General features: G+C 44.9%; 1 protein-coding gene across 1 annotated transcript in view; it reads right to left on the bottom strand.

Moving 5' to 3' along the window:
• Nucleotides 1-23,176, bottom strand: part of LOC115096037 (phosphatidylinositide phosphatase SAC2-like) — a 127,514-nt gene that overhangs the window by 16,175 nt on the left and 88,163 nt on the right. Inside the window, exon 14 of the mRNA XM_029610524.1 lies at nt 16,151-16,279. Coding sequence (XP_029466384.1) covers nt 16,151-16,279 — 129 coding nt within the window. The remainder of the gene's footprint in view (nt 1-16,150; nt 16,280-23,176) is intronic.

Raw genomic sequence — 23,176 nt, 5'->3', positions numbered from 1 at the left:
AGCGATACCAAATTCAATGTATTACAATAATCTATATTGTATAAAACAAGAGCCTGTTCTACTTTTTTTTAACGCTACATTAGAAAGCTCATCTTTTAAATGCTGGACCAAACTTAATTTAAAAAAAAATGCTGCCTTAGCTACTCTTTTTTATATTAAGACTCTAGATTCAGTTTACAATCTAAAATAACCCCCAAGTTGTGGACTTCAGTTACAAAGGGAATGTTACCATTTTGAAACAAATTAAGTGATTTTCCAGCAGCTTTTGTTACCAATTCAGAGCAGTGACAGCTTCTATGCATTTAACAATTTCTTCCTCTATCACCAAATATTCACCATCTGTAAACAATACACTAGTTTTTGCCTTAGAACACTACTATTCTGACTACACTCAATATTAAACTGAATACCATCTGCAAAGATGTAGTACGTTACTGCAAGAGAAGTTAAAGTATTCCCTACAAGTAAATGTTAAATAAAACTGAAAACAGAGCAGACCTTTGTGGGACTCAAGAAGTTAATTGTTCATCTTGGAAAAAAAAAGCTATTTCCTACCCTCACTTACTGTTCTCTTCCTGTCAAAGAAGATGCAAGTCATACCAAAACATAAGAAGATATTCCTATAGTTTGAACCTGGGTCAGTAAGATTTTATGATCCACTGTTATATCTAACTGAATTAATACTATTGCAAAAGCAGGTAAAAGCCTGAAATTCTGCAGAGAAGAAGTAAATCTTCTATGGCTGATCCATAGAAAGTCTGCAGTACAAAATATGTCCATGTGTCAGCCTCCATAAATACCGAAACAGTGCTGCAAATGCAAAGACCGTTTTGCTCTGGTCAGCTACTGAAAACCATACCATGACCAACTACTTGCTTACAGATGGCGCACAGTTTAAGATGATCAGAGCTCCACAGAGTCCAGCTCTTGCCGAGAGGGGGGTCCAACTCTTAAGCTAAGGAAGACATGTTAATTTGTTTGCTGTTTGAGCTAAAAAGATGCCTACAAGATCAATTATTTCCCCTTCTGTTTCAGGAAGATGAGATTCTAAGCTTACATTTTCTTTGATTAACTAGACAGATACACAAACTCGCCAGAGAAACACAGCTGAGTGTGTGCTCACATGCAGGGACACCAGAAGTGGGAGGGGGTATCTTAGACTATAAAAATAACTCACTACCTGCCACTATCCCCTCATTATTGTACTAGTTTTGGTGGAAGTGAGGAGTTCTGACTGCTGAGATATCACAGGAAGGATTTGAATATGCAAGATTGCACCCCTGTTTATTTGTAAACCAGCATGATGTGATCGCTTCATGAATATAAAAACCTTAAATAAATAAATAAATAAATAAAGATACATCATGATCTTTTGCTTCTCAACCCACGGAAGCTTGGAGTGTGAAGGAAGAGGTCAATTCCTCTGCCTCAACCTGGGACGATACAGAGGGTATACACCTCAGCTGAAGACAGACCAAGGTCAAGGGTTTTAAAATTATTTTTATCAATAGGATATTAAAAAATATATAAGTGGGGTTGAGCTAGGGCACACGTGTTTCCCTCAGCTCTGTACACCATCCACCTTTCATCCAAAAGTTGTAAAGTCATCCTTGCACCAGACTCAAAATTCAACCTACTTTACGATCTTATGTCAATTGAGAAATACATGTACACATCTCCAGGATCCATGGTCCTAAAAAGTAGAAAAACTGAGGCCTACATAGGAAAAGATGCCTGCTGAAGGAGGAAATCCACAAGAGATTTCTCTGGAGGCCCTTACCGAGAAAGTCACAGCTGCAGTGGTCGCTGCTTTAGATGGTAAATTTACTAACCTCGCATCTCAATTAGCAGTACTCCACAATTTACTAGCAGAAATACACCCACGGCTGGATATTGTAGAAGATAGCATCATCTTCCAGAGTATTGACCCTAACTCCACAGCCAGGCAAATTTCTGCTTTAGAAAAAAGCAGGTTAAAGTGATGGCTGAAAAACTGGACTTAGAAAATAGATCCCGCCACAATAACGTGAGGATCATAAGCCTTCCAGATTTGATCCAGGACAATAAACTTGCTGGCTTCCTAGAAAAATGGCTCCCAGAGGCACTTGAGGTACCATTTCTTTCATCCTCTCTACAGATTGAAAGACCCCATCACTTGGGAACCAAAAGGAGCGAAGACACCAGACCTCGAATTGTGATTGCTAAAATCTTTAATTGGTCTCAAACAGGATCTAATGAGGGTGTATAGATCACATCGAGACCTGAAATACCAAGGAGCAACCATCTAATTATTCCAAGATTACTCAGCACATGTTGTGCAGAGCCGCAAAACATTCACTCCGGTCTGCTCAGCTCTCGCCTCGAAGCAAATAAAATTTGCTTTACAGTTTCCAACTAAGTTGAGGATCTGGCACTCCAATCAAACCCATCTTTTTGATGACCCGGCCAAGGCTAAGGCATTTCTGGAGACCCTGAATTAAACCACACGGGCCCTTCAAAAGATAACCTCAATCTGGTGAGTCGTTTTCTACCTTTGGCTGCTAACAATACTGGCTTCTCAGTTATTTTTTTATAATTTTCTTTTTATTGGCTTTCAAATAACAAATATGGATAACGGCAAATATACAAACATTAGAATTCATAACAGAGTTTCACATAATAAAGCAACTAAACCCCCCCTATGCTCTTAGTGTCGTCTCTCATCACATGACAAAGTTGACAAAATCATACATAATTAAGCCTTTCATGATACGGTGAGTGATGATGTGGAGTTCAGCAAAACATGGCACAACATTAGTTGTACAACTTTTACCTTATAACTCTGATCTAGTGGGTTTCCAAATAGTGTCCCCTTGCCCTATTGTATTTAAAGTCTCTGAAGTAAGTAGGGATCCCATATAGTATGAAATTTCAACAAGACATGTCGCTTAACTACAGTCAGTTTATGCATTGTGCATACTCTATCCAGGCATAGTAAAACATTTCCCATGGCAGGTGCTTGCAATTGCCTCCATACTGTTGCTATCTCAATATGATGCAGACCTGCTGCACTAAACTGGTTTGCGCACTGTTCAATGCTGGTTTAGGGAAGTGCAGCAGCGCTTACTCCGTTCGAAGTGTGATGTAGTCTGTAGTAGTTGGGATATAAAAGTTCCCAATTCCATTCAGAACGCTAAGATGATCGGGCACTCCCACCAGATATGATACAAGGATCCTTGGTTTCCACAATCCCTCCAACAGAGGCCACTGGTAGCAGGGTACATTACATGCAGCCTATCCAGCGTGTAATACCAACAGTATAGTAGTTTAAGGCAATTTTCCTGAATAAGGGTGGATATAGACACCCCATCGTAAGGCATGTTGAACAGAGTTCCCATGTCTCCTCGGTATAGGACCTTCCAAAGTCACGCTCCCAGGCCACGATATGTGATGCCTTTCCCTCTGGAGTGGCGTTTAAGATACCATATAATTTAGAGATAAGATTTCTGATATACCCTCCTGCTGTACAATATCCCTCGAACAAGGAGACCCCATCCCAAGATAGCTTGGAATTTTAACTGAATGTAAAAAATGTGCTATTTGTTGGAAGGCAAGAAATTCAGATTTAGGTAAGCCATAACAGGCACATAGGTGTTCAAAGGGTACCATCTTTCCCTCTTCCCAAACATGCTTTATCAAGTATATCCCAAGCACCATCCACGTTTCAAAAGCATGAGGCTGGAGACAGGGAGCAAAGGCAGAGTTGTGAAATAAATGCGTAAGGGGGGAATATTCTCTGGGTCCAATCAATTTAATTCGCACTTTCTTCCATAAGTTAATGGAGTGGCGAGTAGTGGGCAGAATGTGCATGTTATTTCTCCATGTTCTGCTAGGTTGCCATAACAGAGCAGACAATGGCATTGGAGCTACCCGCACCTGCTCCAACCTCACCCACTGTTTTGGATGTTCCATACTCTGCCAATCAATAACTTGCCTAATTTGCGCAGCCAGGTAGTATGACTCTATATGGGTATGCCCAGACCACCCTCAAGCTTGGGAGCATATTGTATCGAGCGCTTCACCCTCGGGGGACACCTGTTCCAAATAAAACTAAAGATCCTACGCTGCCAGCGTTTAAGCAAGAGATGGGGGATATGTATGGGAAAGGTTTGAAAAAGGTCTAAGGCGTGGGAGGACATTCATTTTAATTAGAACAATCCTACCCAGCCACGAGAGGGTGAGGTGCTCCCATCTTTCTAAATCGCACCATATATTATCCATCAGAGGTTTATAATGGAGATCAAATAGGGTTTGGGGGTGGGGTCCCAGATATACTGCCAAATACTTTAGCTTATGATTCACTCACCGAAATGGATGTTGGGCTTTCAAAGAGGATACCAAACTAGGGGCACAGGAAATATTTAATATCTCTGATTTTTCCCAGTTAACTTTAAACCCGGAAACACAGCTAAATCTATCCAGCTCAGTCTCAATAGCACATAGAGACAAATGTGGATCGCTCACTGTGAAAATATCATCATCGGCAAATAGGGACATCTTTAGAGAATCTGCCCCTACAGAAATTCCTGGGATTTGGGTATTATTTATTTATTTATTTAGGGCTTTTTTATACCGACACTCATGATACCAATCATATCGTATCGGTTTACAATAAACAGCGGTGCAATAACATTAACAGTAGGCATTAACATTAAAATTAACAGTGAACAATAGGCGAAGAGAGAAAAGTGAGAGAAAGTTACAATAAAACAGGGACACTTGAACTGGGAAGAGGAAAAGCCAGAGGTATGGCTAACAAATATCCCTCCACCCATCCACATTTGGACCCAATTCACTCCTGTTGCATCTACAGAAATTGAACCCTTCATCAAAAAAAACCAAACCAGCATCCCACCCCGTAGACTCCATCCCCATCAAAACCCTAAAACTCATCAGAGAGATTATTGCCAACCTATAACCCAAATCATCAACCTATCCCTCGAACAAGGAATCTTCCCAGACAAACTCAAAAACGCCATCATCAAACCAATCATAAAAAACCGCAACTCGACAAATCTGATCCTGCAAACTACAGACCAGTCTCCAACCTCCCATTCCTAGCAAAAATCATCGAGAAAACTGTCAACAATCAACTCACAGACCACCTCGACGCCCACAATCTTCTCCATCCAACACAGCACGGCGTCAGAAAACTCTACAGCACAGAAACTCTCCTCCTCTCCCTCACCGACACCATCCTCAGAGGCCGAGACAGTGGCAAGACATTTCTACTGATCCTCCTCGATATATCAGCCGCATTTGACACCATCAACCACAGAACTCTCCTCACCAGACTTAAAAGAGATCGGTCTGCAAGACACTACACTCAACTGGTTCAAATCATACCTCTCTAACAGATCCTTCATTGTCAAGACAAACTCTTCTGAATCCTCCCAAGTGCCCCTCACCCATGGCGTCCCTCAAGGTTCTTCACTATCCTCGACCCTCTTCAACATCTACCTCCTCCCACTATGCAAATACCTCTCTGATGCCAACCTCACCTACTTCGTTTATGCAGACGACATTCAAATTCTCCTCCCATCACCAAATCCATTGAAACTCACCATGGAAAGATGGAACAACTCAGTTCAAATTTATCTCAACTGCTATCACAACTATCTCTCTCTGCCTCAACCAAGCCAAAAACAGAAATCATTCACATCCAGGACGACCGTCCCGCTTCCCCCCCTCGAGAGCACCCCCTCAAACAACACAGGAAGCGCAAACAACACTGGATGCCAAACTTATCAAGAACCTCACTCACACCATCCACAAAAAACCTAGGAGTAACCATAGACAGCCAACTCAACTTTAAACGACACATCTCCAATATAATCAAAGATGGATTTTTCAAACTTCAAACACTTAAAAACTCAAACCTCTCCTCCAACCGCATGATTTCCGAACAGTACTACAATCAATTATTTTCTCAAAACTCGACTACTGCAACTCCCCTCCTCCTTGGACTTCCTGAAATCCACATCAGCCCCTCCAAGTTCTACAAAACGCCGCCGCCAGAATTATTCACCAATCACAGAAAATCCTCCCACATCACACCCACTCTCAAGACCTCCACTGGCTGCCCATCACACCAAAGAATCCAGTATAAAACCCTCACCCTTCTTCACAAAAAAACAAACAACAGAATGGTCTGGCTAAACAACAACATCCAACCATATTTCACACAAAGAAATCTCAGATCCACCAACTCAGGTCTCCTCTCCATCCCAACTCTTAAAATGCTCACCTCAATACAACACGCAAACGAGCCATTACAATAGCTGGCCCTACCCTCTGGAACTCCCTCCCCCCACAGCTCACAAACGAACCCTCACCGCAAGTCTTTAAAAAACAGCTCAAAACATCGCTGTTCTTGAAAGCATTCCCTCCTGAACCCCCAACATCCTATAATAAACGCTCTTGAAAGCCTTACCGCATAACTTCTACTCTGCATGAACGCATAACCCCTCCCCCCTTCTCTATCCTCCCTTTTCCCTGTCCCCCACCCTTCTCGTAACCTCCCTTTTCCCTGTCCCCCACCCTACTCATAACCAAGTCATATTGTACATATTGTATATAGGCTATATGCCATTTCTATATACCCACATCTAATATTTAATTTTAATTTTATTCATATGTTACAATGTTCCTTATATTTATTGTTTAATCAACTGTTCTCTTGTTACAATGTAAAATAGGGCAGTTCCGGCTCTATTCAACCTGTTTTCTGGAAACCGATGTGATATCTCGATCGAATGTCGGTATACAAAATAAATAAATAAATAAATAAATAAATAAATAAAATAACAGAAATAAATAATTATTAGTCTCAAAATAAATAATATCTGGACATCTGCTTAGGACCACAATAAACGCTTGTACTCAGGGTTGAATGTTATCAAATATATACACGGTATCCTATACTTTTGACTAAATAGTGTTTGATCATAACAATCAGGACTGATTAATATAACGTCCGAAACCATGTCGGGGGTGGGGAACATCGTTTGGGTGGACCATGGTGAGTTGTAGCAGCAGGGGATGTCATAGCTCTGGGAAGGCTCGTAGAAATAGCCAAGTCTTGGTTTCTTTTGAATGTCAGTGTGCAGGGTTCTTGTCTAAGGTCTGGGGGTTTTGAATGTCAGCGTGCAGGGTTCTTGTCTAAGGTCTCTATTGCCGTGGAAAGAGGTTCGAGAAACAAGGCAAAGAGCAAAGGCTGGGCTTGATGGACCTTTGGTCTGACCCAGCATGGCAATTTCTTAGTGTTCTTAAGGGGCAACCTTGCCTGGTTCCTCGTCCCACCACAAAGTTCTCAGGGTACCCGCCATTTACCCGCACACAGGCCTTGGGTTTATCGTATAACTTGTCTATCCACTGTCTAAAGCCATTTCCAAAACCCATAAATTCTAACTCCCTAAAGAGGAAGGGCCAATGGACAAGGTCAAAGGCCTTCTCAGCATCAATAGAGAGAATTAGGGTAGGGTTCTGCTCCGCATGCAATTGCCACATTATGTTGACCAACTTGCGAACATTGTCGCCGGCCATCCTACCAGGAATAAATCCTACTTGGTCATGATGCACCAGTTTAAATAATGTGGATATTCAGCCTAGCAGCTAAAATCTTGGCTAGAATCTTGAGGTCTGTCTTAATGAGTGATACGGGTCGGTAAGATCTGCATAGTGGCCAGATCTCTGCCAGGCTTTGCTATAACTGTCCAAACCTGCCTGATTGGCATATGGTATTAACAACCCCCCATCCCTTAAAGAATTAAATAGTTTCTGTAGTGGGCCTATAAGATAAGGGGCGAGTTGTTTATAAAAACATGTGGTCAGTCCGTCCAAGCCCGGGGCCTTACCCAAGCTTAAGCTTTTGATAGCTAGCAGAATCTCAGGTGTGGTAATTTCCCTATCCAGGTCCTCGCAGGCTTCCGGGGCCAGTACTGGAAGCTTAAGGCCTTTAAGGTAGTCAGAAATATGGTCTGGCAGAATAGATGTGTCTGGCGCCTCCCCCCCCAGCGAATACATCATAATCATTTATAAACTGAAGTTAACCAAAATAATCTCTTCCTGAATTGTACCAATCCACCCAATATTAATCACATAGGATAAGAACATAAGAAAATGCCATACTGGGTCAGACCAAGGGTCCATCAAGCCCAGCATCCTGTTTCCAACAGTGGCCAATCCAGGCCATAAGAACCTGGCAAGTACCCAAACACTAAGAAGATCCCATACTACTGATGCAATTAATAGCAGTGGCTATTCCCTAAGTAAACTTGATTAATAGTAGTTAATGGACTTCTCCTCCAAGAACTTATCCAAATCTTTTTTGAACCCAGCTACATTAAGTGCACTAACCACATCCTCTGGCAAAAAATTCCAGAGCTTTATTGTGCGTTGAGTGAAAAAGAATTTTCTCCAATTAGTCTTAAATGTGCTACTTGCTAATTTCATGGAATGCCCCCTAGTCCTTCTATTATTTGAAAGTGTAAATAACCGATTCACATCTACTCATTCAAGACCTCTCATGATCTTAAAGACCTGCGTTTCAATATCTGGTGATACATAGTTCAGGATCCTTGTTGTGCGAAATGAATCTCTCCCATGCTTTTCTTCATGCCTACACCTGCAATGGTGTGCAGGGCTCAGCCGACAAATAAGCTTGTCCAGTCATACTGATCTTGAGAACTCCAAATAGCCTTGTTAAGTAAGTCAGGTAGCTGAATCATCAGGTAGTACGAGGTCTCCATTTTGCCTGCGAAGGTGGCTGTTCCTCTTACCAGCCCGTTGCCATGTCGGATGTGCACTTCTAGGAAGCTTGCATTTGTCCATAGGCGCTGGTATTACAGCTGGTGTAAAGCCTCGGGGTTTCAAGATGGCAAAGGTTTCAGACATATTGTGAACTTTGGCAGAGGTACTGTCACAAGTGAATAGAAGTCCAAAAGGGTGTAGCCACCTATATTTAATGTTCTCCTTACAAAGGTATGCCGTGACTTCCTTAATTTCAAAACGGCTCTGTAGGGTTGCCCTCGATAAATCGGCATAAACCGAGATTTCCCGATTCTCCCAGGTCCACATTTGTTGCTGTATGGCTGCGTTTGCGATTTTCACCTTAATTAAGTAGTCGTGGAATCACACCACAACATCTCTCGGTCTATTGTTAGTGACTGGCCCCGATGCTCGATGCGCTCTATCAAGTATAATTTCGCCAATATCATTATTTGAATCAGTGGGGTTGTCCCCAAGTATAAAAAACGACAGAGTCTCTTTACGGTTGCAGCGCAATCCATGTTCTCTGGTGTCTCTTGTAGTCCTCTAAACCGCAAATTGTTGTGCCTTGCCTGACTCTCTAGGTCCGCTAACTTTTCTTTTAGGGACGAATCATCATCTTGTAACATAGTACAAATTTCTTGTAAGCTCTTGGTCGCGTCCTCCTGGCAGTCTAATTGCGTATCAAGCTCATCTACGCGGTGTCCGAGAGAAGCGATTTCTTCCTTTATTTCAGTCATGCTCTGTAATAGTTCTTGTTTATTTGTTTTAATATCTTTTCGAATCTCACAAAACCAGTCTTTGAACTCCTCTCTAGTCGGTAATTCTGTGGAAATTGACCCTGCAAGATCCGGGCCTACTTCATCCTCTTCCTATCTGGCCTCACAGCCTTCATCCTCATCGGGCGTCTCACTTTTCCGATACAAGAAATGTCGAAAATCGACTGTTTTACCGTTTTGTGGTCATGTTTATGATTTATAACAGCTTATTCAGCAAAAGTAAGGTGGATATCGATGTTTTAGAGGATTTGATGGAGATAAATTCGTCGGGAGGTTGAAGAGAACCACGATCAGGATGCTGCCGCCATCGATTACGTCACTTCCTCTGCTTCTCAGTTATTTTTAATATCTTTTTTGTAATTACAAACCCTCGCTGAACAGCCGTGTTATGTTCAGTTATTCCAGGTGGAATAAAGTTATTTGATTTTCACCACACGAAAAATCTCAATCATCTCCTGATGACATAAAACATTAAGAAAGGAGGCGGCAGATCAATGTAGAAAACTTTTAACAATGTCAAAACGTGTTCTCCATAGACAGCAGGATGAATTCCCCATTACATGGTGATATCATCCAATGGCGCCAACATGGACCCAACTCTCAGAGCTCAGTAAAGACTTTACTGAAAATTCTGTCTCATGAGCAAACACAGTAACTTCCAGAGCTTACTATTTCCTCTACAGGGAGGCAGGTGGGTACTAAGAATGGCTAATTCACACTATCTATGGAGAACCCTGTTTGCAAGTAAGCAAACTTGATTTCTCAGTCAACAAGCAGGCATGAATTAGCCATTATGTGTGGGGAGTCCCAAGCTGAGAGTTGGACAGTGGAAGCACTTAAGACAAACTGACCCAACCAGGTGGAGCATGTGCTACACTACGGGATGAACAGAAATGCTTATCCAAAGTTAGTCTTCTTGGGACATGCTGTCCAGGTAGAAGTGGAATATGAAGGTTTGAAAAGATGACTAAATAGCAACTTTGCAAAGATCTTCAACAGAAGTAGCCCTGAGATGAGCTACTGAAATCACTATGGCTCTCACTTAATGAATCTTGACAGTGTCTGTAATTTGTAAGCCAGTCAACACCAAATGTATGCTACAGTCCACTAGCTAATTAGTTAGAATTTGGTAACCTACTAGCATCAAAAGGACAAAACAGTTGAGAAGCTTGACAGTGAGACTCAAGACTTTTTAGGTAATATGTCAGGGCTCTTAGTCCAAAAATTGAAGAGCCTGTGTGCAAGTGGCCTTGGAAAGAATGTTTGTAGCACAATAACAATTAATATATTAATATGAAATGCAGATACTTTCAGAAAGAACTTAGGGTGAGTCATAGTATCAGCCTATTATGAAAAAACTGAAGGTATGGTGTAGAAGTGACTGCCATGAGATATTTCAAATTCACTACATTGAGAAGTTCGAAAGAATTTTCCTAAGTTGAGCTAAGACTAAGCCCATCTCCAAAGGTACTGGAGGGTCTGCTGACAAAGGTTTTAAATGCCACAATCCTTTCATGAAATTTGATACCAGGGTGGAGAGAGATCAGATCTCCTTCCATCTGCTGAGTGTCATGCATAAAGGCACTAAGATGAACTTTGAAGAGGTGCCAAGGCCTGAGAATGAGAGGCAGAATAGTTACTGAAAGTCCCTCAGGCCACAGAAGACTAGATCCAGCTGGCTAGTCCTACACCAAGTCGAGAACCTCTTCCATTTGAAACCATAGATTTTCTGGTCAAAGGCTTCCTAGAAGATATTAGAACATCCTCCAGCTCTTTGGGAAGGAATAAGGTGATGACTACTGTGTGCTTAACTTCCTTGTCATAAGGGGCAGTGATAGCAGGTTCAAGTGGTAGAATTTCTGTATGATGAATGTCAGACACATTCTCTATGGAACCAGACATAAGGATATAATAAATTTCCTACTCGGTCAGAACAAAGGTCCATCAAGCTTAGCATCCTGTCTCCAACAGTGGCCACTCCAGGTCACAAGTACCTGGAAGGAGCACAAAGCATAGGTCCAAGTCTCCTTGCTCTTAAACAGGGATAAACAGTGACTTACCCAAGTTTACATAACATAGTTATGGACTTTTCCTCCAGGAACTTGTCCAAACCCCTTTTAAATCAAGCTAAGTTAAATACGTTCACCTCATCCTCTGGCAAAATATTCTACAATTTAACTGTGCACTGAGAGGAAATATACTTTCTGATTTGTTCACTCAGGGCATGGACTAGATATAGAAACCACACTTGCTGTGGACACACTGAGCTATGAAGATCAACCTTGCCATGTCCCAAAGGACCTTCTGGACAGTCAATGGGTATACATGGAGCAGACAGATGCTCCAGTCTAGCCTAAAAGCATCAGAAGCTGATCTATAACTGCTCAGATGCATGGAGCAGAACTTCTTGACCATTATGTTGTCTTTTGAGGCGAACAGGTCAATTCTCTGCTTTTTAATGACTGAAAAAGTCTTCAGTGACTCTTTGATCTAGAGGCCTCTGGTACAGTTGTGGTACTCTGCTAAGGCAGATAGCCCATCTGTTTTGGATTCCTTGGTAGGTCATTTGAAGATGGACATTGTGATGAGCTGTCCATGACCAAAATTCAGAGGGCCTCCTAGCAGAGGACATAAAAGCCCATATCTTGCCATTTATTTATGTAGAATAGCCACCTGGTTGGACAGCTCGCAGCTCCAGGTGGTTGATTTGCAGAAGATTCTCCACCAAGGACCAAGATCTTTAGGTCCAAGCCACACTGATGTGCTCCCCTGACCCCTTGGCGAAGGCATTGATAGCACAACATTTGATACAGCAGAATGTGTAATGAGACCCCTCACCTTCAGAACTTCCAGATTCATCCACCACTAAAGGGATACTCCATCCCAAGGATCACTGAGGATCTTCAAAGACCCCACATCTGTAGCCAAGTTAGAGGAACTACATGCAGCAAAGCAGCCATGTATCTGAGGAAGACCAGGACAGACCTTGCTGGTACTTTTCCCTTTTGAAGCACAGATCTTACTAGACCCATCAGTAATGCAGTTCCTTTCAATGGAAAGAAATGCTTTCTCCTGAAGCAAGCCTATCTATGCTCCTATGAACTGAATTATTTGCATGGGAATCAAGTTTGACTTGGTGAAGTTGACCAGGACCTCCAGAGACTGGAGAAGCTGTATGGTCTTCTCATGGGATTCCAAAACTCCTGCCAGGGATGGATCAGCCATCAGCCAATCATCCAGGTATGGGAACACACAGGTACCCTTCTGACAAAGTTGTAGCTGTCACCACCGCAAGGCATTTTGTGAACACCCTTGGAGTTGCCAAAGGGGAGCACCTTATACTGGTAGTGTGTATCTCACTACAATCTTGAAGAACTTCTGATGGGTGGGGTGAATGGTGATATGTGCATTAGCATCCCTTGGATTAAGAGCACTCATCCAATCCCTCTGTTGAATGAAAGGCAGACCTGACTGGAGTAAGTTTATCTTGAACCAACACTTTTTCAACCTCTGCAAATCCAGAACATATTTTAATCCTACCCAATTTCTTGCGGATCAGAAAATACTTGGAATAAAAAAACTTGCCATACTCTGGAGAAAGAACATGTTTGACAGTCTTCTGCTGAAGGAATGATGCCACTTCCAGTTGCAATGGAGCAGATTGAAAAGGGTTGGAACTGAAAACTGAAGTCCTTTGAGTCAGAGGAGTGAGAAAGAAATGTACTGAGTAGCAATACTCCACAATTTTCAGGACCTATTAGTCCTTACTGATATGGAGCCATTCTAGGAAGAAAGCCAGAACTCTTCCCCTCACCAGAGTAGGCAGAGGCAAGCCTCAAAGTCACCAAAAACTTGTTCCTGGCTTAGGCTGTGTCTGCTGCTCTCTCTCCTATGCCTTTGGGTGGGCAACTGCTGCTGCTGAAAAATAGATGGCGCTTGCTGATGCTGAGAAGAGCAGAGCAAGTGCCTCTGGTAGAATGGACACCTGGGGGGAAAAAACTGGCATTGGGCAGAAGCTGGCTGATCCCTCACCACAGCTGATAGCATTTGCAATGTGAATTGATGTTCTTTAATCAGTGCTACCATCTCTGACTGTTTCCAAATAAATTGTTATTTTACAGGGTACATTCGCCGAGACAATCATGCATAATTTCCCATAAGCCACTTGATTGCAACCATGTAAGCTGCCAGGCTCCTACAGAAGCAGCAAAAGTCCTGGTCTCAGCATCAGAACAGATGAGGTGCTTCTCATATTTCTCCGCCACTCAACGAAAGTCTGCATGCTCTAGTTCTGTCAAATCCATCAAAGCTTTTGCCTACATTCATGCAGATACTGCACCATGTACAACTGGTGAGCCACAATCTAGATCCCTTGAATACCATTTTCCCACAGTACATCCAGAACCTTTTGGTCCTTCCCAGGAAGTGCTAAGGGTAGTCATGATTGCGCTTAGCTTGCTTCAATACCACTACTAACCAAGTGATGTGGTAGTTGAATGACCCCAAAACCAGGTGAAGTTTGGATCCAGTTTCCAGGCCACTGGTAGGCAAATGTCTGTGTCTACCACATTGTCATTTAGAGGTCCTTAGGAGCTTATGAATCTGGATAGCTGCAGAATCCATTGGCAGTTAAAGAAACTGAAGCGGCCCATAGATTTGTCCTCTGATCCTTTTCCTTCCCAACACTGAGTATTTGCCAATTTATTCAAAAATCTGGAATAGCAGAGATCTTCCTCTGGAGAAGTATTTTATTTATTTATTTGTTGTAGTATGCAGCAGTAAGTCTGGAAGGGGATCTGAAGGAATCCCCATTGTAGTTTCCTCCTCTACATGGGAACACTAAGCCACAACCCCAAAGACAATAAGGGCGACTGAGGACATATCTTGGGAGCTTCTGGAGTTGAGTGGCTGATTCTCCTCATCCAGGGGAGTCCTGTCATGATTCAGAAAGAACTCAGAATGAACAGTGTCTACTCCATTCCTTTCTGAATCATGTCAGGACTCCCCTGGATGAGGAGAATCAGCCACTCAACTCCAGAAGCTCCCAAGAAGAGAAAGCACCAATGTAGGATTCTGAACCACACCACTGTGGAAAACTTTTCTCCATATCGGACAGAAGAGGTTCTCTTCTGTCGAGGACTCAAAGTGTAAAAGAAATTCTAGACCATCTCTGATAGCTGGGCCCCCACAGGCTGGGGGAACCTCTGCACTGGAGTAGGAGGGGAGACATTCTCTTCAGAAATGCAGATTGGTTCAACACCCCTAAGGACTGTCTGCATGGCAATGGCAGAATTCTGCACTACGGCTGGCTCCGAGGCGCTCTACGCTATGTGTGTCAATACTTCCCATCTAATTGCACTCTGATCCATGTACTGTGCTGGCCACACCTCCTGCTGTGCCCTCAATGCAGCGGCAGGACTCCTGGGCTTATGCATCTGCCATGTCGATTCGACTTCGCCTTTGAGTGCGAGCTCCACACCGAGGAGAAGGACTATGCCAGGCCCAGGAAAAAAAAATAGATGACAGTGCCATGGGAATCTTCTGCACCATGAATATAGATGGGTGCTTTGCCAATGAGGCCATCAACCACTTCAGCTTCAAGGTGTCCACTCCAGCAGAGCCATATGCCATCAGCACTGATCTATTCTTCGGCTCCAAGGGAAATAGGGCCAAAGGGAGTCTCTCATGTCTCCTGAGCACTCTAGGCTTCAGCACTCTGCCAGACTTCTAACCTGAGGCAGATATGGCAACACATGGAGGGATGTGGGGAGGACGGGGGATTCAATACTAACAAGATCAAGAAGGGGAATGATGCCTCGAGAAACCAACATCTTGCTCCTATGTGAGTAGTGGCTCCACTGCCCAGCCTCATGTCGAGGCTTAGCACTCTTACCCTTACCCTTTTTTAGGGTCATCTTCTATGTGTGGTGTTGCTGTGCCCTAGGACATCTGACCACAGTATAACTAGAAGAGTCGTGATTTGGGCCCAGGCAGCAGTAACAAACCGCATGAGTGTCTGTGATGGAAATCCATCGCCCACAGATATAGGCCTTGAAGCCGCAAACTGCCATCTTCTTAGTCATGGATTTATCTTTTTTTTTTGTGGAACTAAAACGTTCTGTTTGAAAGGCTGCTAAGAAAGCTGCAAAAAAAAAAAAAGCAACAAGGCAATGTAGAAGGGACAAGGCCCCCAAAAGTTGAAAAAATGTTAGCGAGAGAGAGAGAGACTAGGACAAGTCTGTACAATAGCGTGCACAAAGAACGAGTGAAGGGCTCATGAGACAGTGTGTGCATGCAGGAAAGTCTTTACTTAGTCTCTTTACTTAGCTCTGAGAGCTGGCTCTCTGTTGGAGCCAGATGATATCACCCACACATAATGGCTAATTCGTGCTTGATTATCGATGAAGAAACCAGGTGAACGCCCTCAAAGCAACAGAATGGTCTCACAGGTCTGAACAGTACCGTCTGTCTTTAGTCCTTTTCTTCTGTGTGTGTGTGGGGGATGGGGAGGAGGAAGGGCATATGCTTTGCTTTCTGTACAGATTGCAGTGAATATAACTCACCTTTTCCATCTTCCTCAGGGTTGCGCATCACAGCTCGAAGGGTGTGGAAATAGCCCCCATTTCCTTTGTATTTATAATGCAGCCTCATGCAGCAGAACTTGGGCTTCCCGAAGAATGTGGGCTCAGGACCTGAGACACAAAGGTAGGAGAAACTCAGAGGAGAACATGAACTTGCAGAGGAAAGCCAACACGAGCTGCCTGCCGGAAAGACTTAAGACTGGCCCAGCACACTAAAAGAATCCATTCACTCTGATGCATACATTAATTATTTGCCCTAAATAACAATGAAGTACACAAAAAATGAGAAGAAAATCCTCAATTTAAAAACAAAACCACCTGCTGGAGTATTATTACAAGTCAACCATTTGGTCCACTCTCCAGTTCCTTTCTGTCTTAGGGGAGAATGAAGTACACAACTCCTAAGATTGGGAGTGACGGGGCAGCTGGTTTTTACAAATCCATGAAAATACCAACTTCAGAGAGCAATTCTAGGTAAGTAACTGGCCTCCTTCCAATACAAAGTACTTCTTATGCATTCAGGCGAATGGGTATTAGCAAGTTTATGGGAAGAAAAGCCGCCAAACGTTGGCCGAAGAGGGAGCAGGAGCTGTACATGCAGTGATAAAAGTATACATAAAAAGCAATGACAATTTAGCCCAAGTAAACTGTACAAGCCAAGGGAGAGTTTAGCAAGGATTCATTCTGGAGGTCAGCAGCAGCCTAAGAAATAAAGCGAATCAGTAACTGACCCCACAGGGCTGAGAATAAACTTAAGTGCTAAACTGGGACCCTACAGATGATATTTTGTCCACAAGCAGTGCTAAAAAAAAAAAAAAAAAAAAGAAAGAAAGAAAGATGGGGAAAACCTCCAGAGAAGAAAGGAAAAGCCTTTGGCCCATCCTAGCACAAACTCCCCACTGGATGTCCTGATCCAAGCAGCAGAGCCATGAGCTGTTTGCTGAGGGAGTAGGAAAAAGTATCTCAGGTTTATCAGTGCTTCCAGGAGATCAAATAGCAGGCTCGACTCACTCAGAACTGGAACTCAGAAAAAAGTTCAACAGATGTCCATTTTAGAAACATCAATTCCAATGTTAAACACACACACCCCCACGGCTCAGAGGCTGTATATATATATATATATATATATATATATATATATATATATATATATATATATATATATCTTTCATATTGGGGGGGAAATGGAGCAAAAAGTACGAGCGAAAAATAGAATAAGAAAACAGTATCGAACCCAACTCCGCGGGGTGGCAGGCAGGTTTCATGAGGACTAACATCCTGCTGTCCTGGGAGAACACCTGTTACAGGTAAGCAACTCTGCTTTCTCCCAGGACAAGCAGGATGGTAGTCCTCACATATGGGTGAATAGCAAGCTACAGGCTGACTCATAATGAAGCAGGCCAAGCAGCACACGTGCAACAGGCACAACCACCGGGGTGCTGTTGGCAATGAGGAGGCAGCCTGAAATTCACAGCGGGTCGAAGTAGGAGGAGATGGGTTTTTACCCTGGGAATAAGTTCCGTAGGACAAACTGGCCAAAGACGGAGTCTTGTTGTCCAGTCTTGTCAAGACAGAAGTGGGCTGCGAAGGTGTGGAGAGAGCTCCACGTTGCAGCCCTGCAGATGTCGGCAATTGGTACTTAACGGAAGTGTGCTACTGACTTTGCCATGGCCCTTACTGAGTGTGCCTTCACTCGTCCCTCAAGTGGAAGGCCTGCTTGTTGATAGCAGAATGCAATGCAGTCTGCCAACCAGTTGGAGAGAGTCTGCTTGCCCACCGCAACTCCAAGCTTGTTTTTGTCAAAAGAAACAAAAAGAGTTGGGTGGACTTTGTGGACTGCAGTGCAGTCTAAGTAAAATGCAAGCGCACATTTACAGTCCAAGGTGTGCAGAGCTCGCTCACCCAGGTGAGTGTGAGGCCTTGGAAAGAAAGTGGGCAAGACAACAGATTGGTTTAAGTGGAAATCCGCTGCCACCTTAGGAAGGAATTTAGGGTGAGTGTGGAGGAATCTTGTATAGGGCGAGTGTATTACAAGGGCTTGCAACTTACTGACTCTGTGAGCAGATGTAATAGCTACTAGGAAAATACTTTCCATGTAAGATATTTGAGTTCGCAGGCATGCAAGGGCTCAAAAGGAGGACGCATAAGCCATGCAAGAATTACGATGAGGTCCCATGCCACGATTGGTGGTTGTAGAGGAGGCTTAAGCTGTAGTAAGCTTCTCATGAAGCGACTCACAAATGGTTAAGCCGTTATCGGGGCATCCCCTATTCCTTGATGGTAAGCAGAGATGGCACTGAGGAGTACTCATATGGAAGTCTGGAGACCAGATTCCGAGAGGTGCCAGAGATAGTCTAAGAAATTTGATGTGGGACAAGAAAAGGAATCAAAGCCTGTGTGCACCACAAGGTAAACCTCTTCCACTTAGAGCAGTAAGACCTCCGCATGGAAGGCTTTCGTGAAGCTATGAAGACTTGAGAGACGGTACTAGAAAGATTGAGGGGCTGTAGTATCAATCTTTCAACATCCAGGCCGTCAGGGACAGGGTCTGGAGGTTCAGGTGGTGCAACTTGCCGTAATTCTGTGTTATGAGGTTGGGCGCCCTGCCCAGGCGAATGGGTTCCTGGACAGAGAGGTCGAGAAGTATGGGAAACCAGACTTGGCGTGGCCAATACAGGGCTATGAGTATCATTGAGCCTTGGTCCTGTTGCAGCTTCACGAGAGTTTTGCTTATTAGCAGAATTGGAGGATACGCATATAGCAGGCCTGTGTTCCAGAGGCTGGCGAAGGCATCCATAGTTGGTGCTCTTCGGTCCCTGTGTAGGGAGCAGAATCATTCCACTTTGCGGTTCTGATTGGACGCAAAGAGGTCGATGTCCAGTTGACCCCACCAGTGGAAGATTCTGCCTGCAACAGAGGGATCCAGAGACCACTCGTGGGGCTAGAAATTCTGGCTGAGGCGGTCCGCCACTGCATTCTGTATGCCTGCCAGATAAGTGGCTCGAATAGTATGGAATGTGACAGGGCCCATTCCCAAATCTGCGCCACTTCTTGGCAGAGCAGATAAGAGCCCGTGCACCCCTGTTTGTTCAGGTACCACATTGCTACTTGGTTGTCTGTTTGAATCAAGATGACCTTGTTTGATAGGCAGTCCCTGAATGCATAAAGGGCATACCGCATCGCTTGAAGCTCTAGGAAGTTGATCTGATAGGTCGCTTCGGCTTTTGTCCAAGTCCCTTGGGTTTGAAGGCCTTAGACATGGGCTCCCTAACCTAGCTTGGAGGCATCCATGGGTAAAGGTCACCTGAGGAGCTGGTTGCTTGAAGGGAAGACCTGTTTAAGTTGGCCTGTGTGTCCACCAGTAAGGGACAGAGAAGCTGATTGATTATGTGAACAAGGGACGAAAGCGGCTGAGTGGCTTGCTGCCACTGAGATTTTAGAGTCCATTGTGTCAGTTCATGGCTAGGCGTGCCCTTGGGGGTGACGTGGACTGTTGAAGGCATATGGCCCGAATAACGTGAGTAATTGGCGAGCCAAGGCTGTTTGCAGATGACAGACAGAACTGGCGAGGTTGGCAGCGTGGTTCCGCGGTTGGTTGGGTAAGAACCTCTTGGCCACACTGGTGTCTAGATCCGCTCCTATAAAGGAGAGATGCTGAGATGGTGTCAAGTGGGATTTCAGGTAGTTGATCAGAAACCCCAATGAGTGTAGAAGCCATATAGTGAGACCGAGGGAGTCGAGGGCTCCTTGTCTGGACTGGATTTTTATGAGCCAGTCGTCTAGATATGGAAAGACATGGACGCTGCTGAGGCATAACTGTGCAGCCATGACTGCCAGGCATTTCGTGAACACTCAGGGTGCCGAGGCCAGGCCGAATGGCAGTACCTTGTTTTGGTAGTGCCCGTGTCCCACTACAAATCGCAGGTATTTGCGATGAGGAGGGAAGATTGCAATATGGGCGTAAGTGTCTTGAAGGTCCAGAGAGCAGAGCCAATCTCCCTGTTGTATGATAGGGAGCATGGTGCCCAGGGACACCATTCTGAATCATTCCTTGTGAAGAAATGTGTTTAAGGCACGGAGATTCAGAATAGGCCGGAGGCCGCGGGTCTTTTATGGGATTAGAAAATACCAGGAGTAGAACCCTCTCCCCTGCTGAGTCGAGGGAACCGGTTCTACAGCCCTGGCAGACAGAAGGGTCGAGAACTCTGATTCGAGAAGTACTGTGTAATCATCCCAGCTCCACGCTGGAATGGGTGGGGAGTCCAGGGGTAGTGTCGAAAAATTTAGATGGTAACCATGGGTTATGATGGACAGTACCCAGTGGTCCGTGGTAATTGGGCGCCAATTGGTTGCAAAGTGGCAAAGGAGGCCTCCCACTGGTAAATAGGGTTGTGGGATTGGGGGGGGGGGGGGGGGGGTGGCTGCTACTCTGCAAAATAGTCAAAATCCAGTCGCAGGACCAGCTTGTGGAGCTGGTTGCGCTCTAGGAGTTCTCACTTGGCGTGCATGTCCTCTCTGAGGGGCCCGAGCTGGTCGAGCACGGGACGTGGGAGAATAATACCTGCATGGTCTGTAGAATTGCTTCCTTGTCCCTACATGTGCCCCTGTGGGCTATGGAGGGGTATCTGAGGTGACAGTTGACAACTGACGCAGGGTCTCATGATGGTCCTTTAACAGGGCCACTGCGTCTTGGATCTTACCCCCCCGAACAGATTCTCTCCTGTACAGGGGAGATCTGCAAGTTTGTCCTGCACCTCCGGGCGTCGGTCTGAGGCTTTAAGCCAGGCCCAGCGTCTAGCACTGATGCCCGCTACCGAGACTCTGGATACTGTTTCAAAGGAGTCATAAGCAGCTCTGACCTCATGTTTACCTTCCAATCCTTTTTGCAGGATGGAGGACAAGGTCTCTTGATGTTGCTGTGGTAGGATCTCTGCGAATTCTTGGACTTGCTTCCAGAGATTCCTATTTTATTGGGTCATGTATAATTGGTATGCTGCTATTTGCGCATTAAACATGGCCCCTTGAAAGACTCTACGCCCCAATGCATCCAACTCCTTCTGTTCCTTGCCAGGAGGAGCAGAGGAGTGTGGACGGGATCTTTTAGCTTTCTTTTGGGCCAATTCCACCACTACCTGAATAGTGGGGCAATTGGCTTTTTTGAAATCCTGGGGCTTGTTGGACCAGGTAAGTAGGCATCTGTCTTCCTGTTTACTGGAGGTACACAGTACCTGGATGGTCCACAGGCGGTGCAAAAGGTCAAGCAGAAGTTTGTGCACTGGTATCACCATTACCTCTTTTGGAGCATCTACGAATTGTAAGAACTCCAACATTTTGTGGCGAGCGTCCTCCTCCGTTATCAGTGGAAATGGGATGGTTTCAGACATCTCTTTGACAAAGCTGGCAAAAGAGGTCTTCCGGGGAGAATGATGCCTTTCTTCCGGAGGTGAAGGCTCTGAGAGCAATTCATCGAAGCTTGTGAGGAATGGTCAGAGGATGCATCCTCCCATGGATCATAGGGAGTTTCTTCTCGCCCACCAGGATTCCTGAGGGAGAGAAGGATGCCAGAGCAGAGAGGGCGGGAGGCAAATCGATGGATGCGGCATCGGCATCAAAGGAGGCGGTTGCTGGCAATCGAGGCAGATGAGGTGCGCTTAGGCACAGACAGTCCCGATGGTCCTGGAACGGGTTCTGGCATCGGTGGATCCCATGCTGGGATTGGGCCGGAAGTTGCCTCCTCTTCCTCAGAGGATCCCGGAAGGGGAATAGGGATCTGTGGAGGTCTCAATGGTCGATTCGATGCCAGCGTGTCCAATGGCACGGGCTGAGTGGCAGGGCACCGATAAGGGCGACCAAGCACTCGAGGAGCGGTGCGAACATTGAGGGTACCGGTTCCAGTGGCAACTGGAAGCCCCAAAGGGCATTCAGCACTGCCTGTTGGACCAGTCTGTCCAATTCCACCCTGAAGGCTGGTGTGGACAACACTGCACCTGAGGTAGGAGGCAGGCTAGGCATTATTGGAGCCTCCACAGGAGTCTGTGAGACTCAGTACCCCGGCACAGATATCGGTGGGGAACACCTCGGGGTCCTGGCTCCAGAGAAATTTCTCACAGAGCTCCTAAACCACGAGGCAACTTGCTGGTAGGTTGGTGGTGGTGACACATTGCTCCTACCATGTGACAGGGGCCGACCAATGGCACCGGTAGCCCCTGTGACATAGTAAGGGCAAACGGCCATCGGCGCCATTTTGACTACTGGCAGCCGATGGCCCAAGTGCAGGAGATCACTCCCGGACCTCTGCTGGACCACCAGGGACTTTTGGCAGGTCTTGGAGGAGGGGGGGGGGTTGTGGTTTTTTCCCCCCACAGAAAGAGAATGATTAAAGTTTTCTGATCTGGGGAGTGGACCGAAATGGCCCTCCCCGAAAACAAAATGGGGACAAAAAAATTTTTTATGCACTCCCCTAATTTGCTCCATAAGATGCACAGACGCCTGGGAACCGAGTCGGTTTAGCACACCATTATTTTTTTTTTTTTTTAATTTCCCCCCTCTGAATCCTAGGTGTGTCTTATGGTGCGAAAAATATGGTAGTTAAATAAGGCATCATTTTTTTTTTTTTATGGATTTTCTTTCTCTGATGAGATGATCAGAGCAGTAGATCAGAGTGCAGTAGTTGTGGCATAGCTGGATTTCAGTAAAGGCTCTGACATGGTTTCCACATAGAGGACTAGTGAGGAAGCAAGCCAGTCTGGGAGTTGGGAGAAGAATTATAAACTGGTTGAACAGGACTCACAGCATTAGTCAATAGGGGCCATTCCAGTGAAGGAAAGTAACCAGTGACTTGCCACACAGATCAGTGTTAGGGCCCGTCCTGTACAATGGTCTTTAGAAGGGAAAATGTACCTGTTTGCCAATGGAATTTGTTGCCAGAGAATGTGGTTAGTGCAGTTAGTGTAGCTGTGTTTAAAAAAGGATTGGATAAGTTCTTGGAGGAGAAGTCCATTACCTGCT

This window comes from Rhinatrema bivittatum, chromosome 7, assembly GCF_901001135.1.
Source record: "Rhinatrema bivittatum chromosome 7, aRhiBiv1.1, whole genome shotgun sequence".
Lineage (NCBI taxonomy): Eukaryota > Metazoa > Chordata > Amphibia > Gymnophiona > Rhinatrematidae > Rhinatrema > Rhinatrema bivittatum.
This window is presented reverse-complemented; position numbering and strand designations above follow the sequence as displayed.